The 5,373-nt window shown below is 30.9% G+C and overlaps 1 protein-coding gene across 1 annotated transcript; it reads right to left on the bottom strand.

Moving 5' to 3' along the window:
• LOC147924325 (uncharacterized) lies at positions 1-4,700 on the bottom strand. Its single transcript, XM_087496721.1, has 2 exons — positions 2,305-4,700; positions 1-30 (listed from the first exon to the last, which is right to left on the bottom strand). The coding sequence occupies exons 1-2, from the start codon at positions 4,198-4,200 to the stop codon at positions 1-3; spliced, it is 1,926 nt and encodes a 641-aa protein (XP_087352847.1). The 5' UTR covers positions 4,201-4,700.
• Positions 4,701-5,373: the final 673 nt, after the last annotated feature.

Genomic DNA, 5,373 nt, shown 5'->3' with positions numbered 1-5,373 from the left:
TCACTCATTTTGGTGATCCTGAGATTTTCCCTGTAAGTACTCCCTTGTTAGAAAATCAGGTAAAGAATTATTTTCCCCTTTTATATATTGTATATCAAAATCAAAAACAGATAAAATAGCTTGCCATCTAGCAAATATTTGTTTAGAGACTAAGTTTTTAACATCCTTTTGTAAAATCTCTTTCGCCGATTTGCAATCGACACGTAGTAAAAACTTTTTGTTTATTAAATCATCTTGAAATTTAGAAATACAGTTTACTATAGATAAAACTTCTTTTTTAACTGTAGAGTAATTCTTTTGTGGTCCAAGCCATACTCCTGAGTGGAAACGAACTATAGACTCTTGGGTTGACTCTGGCATTTTCTGTTTAAGGATCCCCCCGTAACCTATTTCTGATGCATCTGTCTCTACTATCATGAATGCATTGGGGTGTGGGATGACTAGACATGGTAGTGTTATAACCTTTTTCTTGATATCCTGGACTAGACTAGTATGCAGACTTGACCATGGTATGGGGTTCTTTTGTAATCTTTGAAACAATGGTTGAATAGTTTTTCGTAGATTAGGTAGAAAATCAGATATGTAGTTTAGGCAACCTAAAAATCTTTGTAATTGTGATTTTTCTTTTATTTCATCTGGAAATTTATTTGCAAATTCTATAGATCTAGATATAGGTGTTATAGTACCTTGATATATGTTGTGGCCTAGAAAACGTATTTTTGTTTGAAATATTTGCATCTTTTTTGCGGATACTACTAGTCCATGCTTTTTAACAATGTTTAAAAAGGTGTATAGATGTTTAAAGTGTTGGTCGATGGATTTTGAATATATTAACACATCATCTATGTATACAATAGAGAAGGTGGAGTAAGGGTTAAATATTTCGTTCATTATATTTTGAAATTCGGATGGTGCGTTTTTTAAACCGAAAGGCATAACATTCCATTCGTAATGCCCAAAAGGCACTGTGAATGCTGTTTTATATTTATCCTTCTCGGCAATTTGTATTTGCCAAAATCCACTTTTCATGTCAAATTTAGAGAATATACAGGCGTCATATAATCGTTTTAATAGATCTCTTTTGTTTGGTATTGGGTATCTTATCCATTGTATTACATTGTTTAAGGGTTTATAGTTGATTACTAAGCGTGGTACTCCTCTTTCTTTTTCAGCTTGGTTGTTAACATAAAATGCTGAACAACTCCAAGGAGATTTAGATTTTCTTATTAAGTTCTTATCTAGTAATTCTTGTATTTCTTTTTTGCAATATTCTAAAAGTTCTTGATTCATTTGAATAGGTCTAGCTTTAGTTGGAATATTTTTTTCGTTAAAATCTTTTTCGTAGGGTATTTCAACAATATGTTTTTTTCTTTCCCAAAAGGCATTTGGGAGTTCAGAACATATTTGGTGTAGTAGTTCAACTTCTAAAGTTTTTATTTTATTTGTCACTTGTGGATCACTTAGTTGTTGTTCTATATGTTGGTATTTTATTTCTTGTTGTAAATATTGTATATGTTTTTGTTTCCCGTCTATTAAATTTATAGATTTTTCTATTGTTGAATTTTGTAAGGCTAAGATTTCTTTTGTTTTCATTGGGGATAGAAATTCAAACATTATTTTCTCTCCTACAATTTTTGTGGTAATCCCTAGTTCTGTAACTTTAAACGGATAAATTTGTGTAAAAAATGGTGTTCCTAGTATAACTTCTTGGCTTAAGTTTTTTACAAGGATAAATTGAGTTTTAAAACAATAATTTTTGTTACAGATTTTTGCTTTAGGTAATTTGTAGTTGACCTTCAAACTACTTCCGTTTGCACCACTAAGTTTTTCATATGTTTTTTCATAGAATTTTGTAGGAACTATTCCTTCTCTAATACAATTATAGTCAGCTCCTGTATCTAGAAGTGCTATTGTTTCTAGTTTAAAATCATACCCTATGTGTATTGTGATTTTTGTATACCATTTTTGATAGTTTATTTTGTTTATTATCTGGATATATTCTTCTTCTTCTTTTGTTTGTTTATGGTTTTCAGGGTTGCTTGTGGAGGGTTTGTCCATTGTTGTGGGTGGAGATTCATGGACTTTTGGTTCTATAAGGGCTAATCTAGCGTCTACTTGCAATTGATGAAGTTGATGTTGGTGAACTATTTGTTGTAATTCTTTTATTTGTGTTTTTAAATTTTTAACTTCTCCTTGTAATTCACCAGTGGTTACTTGTTTAAAAAGTGTTGGAGAGGGATATTTTTCTATTATTTTGTTAAGACTAAAAGGTTGTGGAGTTAATAATTGATTTTCTCGTTGCACTAAATCTTTTAATTTTAATAAATATTCCTTTTTGGTTTCGTGATCATCTATTTTATCTATAATATCTATTAAAAATTGTTTGTCAATGTCTTTTGTAATTACGTTTATTGTTTTACAATTGCATATGCCATCTGAGATATTTTCAGAATTTTGAGAGGATGTATCACTTTCATCTTCTATTATGTCTAGAGAAGGGTCGCTACTGAGTTCTTCTGAATTTTCAGTTTCTGAAAGAAGTAATTTTTCTAATTTTTCTTTAATGTCTTGTTGATCGTGAAATATTTCATTGATTTTTCTTTTCATTTTACAATCTGTAGATTTATGTCCTGGCCGTTTACAGTTCCAGCATATAATTCTTTCTTTTTTAGATGGTTCTCTGGGATTTTTGTTTTTTGTATAGTATGAGTTAAAAAATTTCTTTGTAAATCTTTTACTTTTATTATAAGGTTGTGGATAAAAAGTTTTATTTTGTTTGCGTAGTTTTCTTCTTTCTCTAGAAGGTGGAGTGAGACGATTGTAACCATATTGTTCACAAAATGAACCCATAGTTTCTGCAAATTTAAATTTGTTACTTTGCTTTTTATCTTTGTGTTCTTGACATATTTGTAGACCTTCCTTTTTAATAAAGGCAAACAATTGACCATAGGTTATGGTATCCCATGGGATTGGTTGTCCTCCAGAATAATCTTTTAGTTTATTAATTAATCGTTCTGCGAAAAATGATGGTAATCCTGCGATGAACCGTTCTTTCCAGAAGGGTTGGTTGCAGTCGTGTCTTTGAAATATGTTGGTTACAAATATATCTTTATACCATTTAAAGTCCCCTAGTGTTGGACATCTAAGATTTGTTAAAATAAGTTTTTTACTTGTTAGTTCTTCCGAAGGGTTTCCTACAAAGTGCATGGTCATGGTGTGGAGTAATACTTCTACAGCATTTTGAACTTGGTCTTCTTCATAAAAACCATCTTCTCCTTCTACTCTTCTAGTTTCAGTATGGTTTAGAATAGAATTTTGAGTTTCTACGCCTAAAGCATTATCCCACCAAAATTTCAGGGCTCCATTGAAGCCCGAGATTAGCATGACACATGCTTGGTGGTCTGACATTCCTTTAGCTTTATAGGATAGGGTTGCCATCCCCATTTCTTGAAATAAATTCATCATTTCATATTCGGATCTACCATCTATATTCCATTCATATATGCCTTCTCCGTTGTAAAAGTTCGTTGAGGGAAATTTATGATGTTCTTCAAATAATAAGTCGGGTGGTGAGTGCCTTGGATAATATGGTTTTTTGGATGGTTGAAAGTTTCTTTTTATTCTATTTATTTCTATATCGGTTTCAGATCGAATGTTTTCGTCAATATTATTTATCCCCTTGGCTTTATCTAGTCTATCCAGTCTAGTTGAAATTGATTTTAAAATTTCATTTTCAGGAAATTTAATGGATTTTGTTAATGGTTTGAAGAGAGGTGGTGAGATTGCAGTAAAGGGTGAAGATAACGGCTGAGAGTTTGTTGTTATGTTTTTTTCGTCCTTTTCTAGTTTGTTATCAAGATTATCTATTTGTCGTGAAATAGTATGTAATATTTGACTTTGATAATTATTTTGTTCATATACTATCTTAATGTCTGCCATATATATTGAATCTTTATCATCTCGGTTTGCCCCGGTTCTAAAAGGTGTAGCGATTACTTGTCTTTGGGGAGTGTGAATTTTGATGTCTTTCAAAGGTGGATGAACTGATTTGTGTATTTCTCCGTTAGTCATTTCCCATGTGTGGTACAATGTGGAACTAGTGTTTATTGATTCATTTTTATATGGGTAGCATATGTTATTTTCTAAAGCATATGTTTCAAACCATGTGAAAAATGGAATATTTACTTCTATATTTTCCATGTAGTTATACCATATTTCTCTAAAAGTTGTAAGTTTTTCTTTATTAAAAGCTTGAAAGTACCATTTTCTTTTATCCTTGTTTTTATCTGATAAGAATTCTTCTTTAAGGTAATCTTTGTCTATTGTAAATGTTTTTATGATAACATTTATTGATTTAAAATCTGAAGTTGTTGGGGAAGTAGGAAAGTTAGACGATCCCACTTCTGACTGTTGAACTGGTTCAGCTATTGGTGCTTGAAAAATAATAGGTTTTTTCCCTTGGCTTTTTGTTAAAATTTGTTCTACACTTTCCTCTGATTCAGTGCTAGCTTGGCCAGTTCTGTACTCAGAGAAAGATGAACGTGGGTGGAATGAACTAAATTTTAATGATGGTGGATCTCTGAAAGAACCGAAGTTTAATAATATTTTTCCATCATATTGTTCTGTTATACTCGTAATAGTTCTTTGTTCAAAATTTCTTGGTGGTTGAGTAATATTAATTTTCCATTGATCAGGAATTGTAATTTCTGTCCATTTTAATTGTTTAGGTGTATATGTAGAGGTTGGTGTGTCTTTACCATGTGCAGCCAATATTGTTGTTTCGCCTTTATCATCTTGCAATAAACATCGTGGGTTGAACTCAGATGTAGATTGCTTAAAGTAAATACGATACAACAACAAATAGCCATGTCTTTCTTGCTGAAATTTAATTTCAGGCAAGTGTACGTTTAAAACTAAAGTATTAAATATTGTAGGGTCATGTAAGCTTACTTGAAAATTTGGTGCACAATTAAAATATATAGCTCCGTTGCATAAATTTGATTGTACTGCCCCTAATAAGGAGTCTTCAAATTTTAAAAGTGTTTTATCTCTTAATAACATGAGTATTGGGGAATCAATCCCTGTTCTAGATAAAGGTTTGATTGCTAATTGTATTAGGCCAAAATGAATATAATTAAAGTTTTTTCTTTTATAGTTTTCTAAAGCCATAGAAGAAAGTAGTTTAATTTCTTCAAATTCATTTTGTAATGATAAAGTTTGTTCATGTTCTTTAATTGAATATGCAGTTCTAAAATCAAAAGTTCCTATTTGATATATATTTTGTGGATTAACATGCGGTAGTTGATCTTTTGATATTTCTTGATTAAAGGTTGTGATTTTTGACATAATTTCTCTTGAATTAATTGTTTTTTG

The sequence above is a fragment of the Camelina sativa genome, chromosome 17, assembly GCF_030686135.1.
Source record: "Camelina sativa cultivar CO46 ecotype springtype chromosome 17, ASM3068613v1".
Lineage (NCBI taxonomy): Eukaryota > Viridiplantae > Streptophyta > Magnoliopsida > Brassicales > Brassicaceae > Camelina > Camelina sativa.
The sequence above is the reverse complement of the archived record's forward strand: the minus strand, read 5'-3'. Positions and strand labels throughout refer to the sequence as shown.

Coding starts and splice junctions, on each gene's coding strand:
- LOC147924325 (XM_087496721.1), bottom strand. CDS start 4,200: ATGGAAAATATAGAAGTAAATATTCCATTTTTCACATGGTTTGAAACA. Junction 31..2,304: donor TATTAAAATTAAAAGATTTA/GTGCAACGAGAA, acceptor GAGTACTTACAG/GGAAAATCTCAGGATCACCA.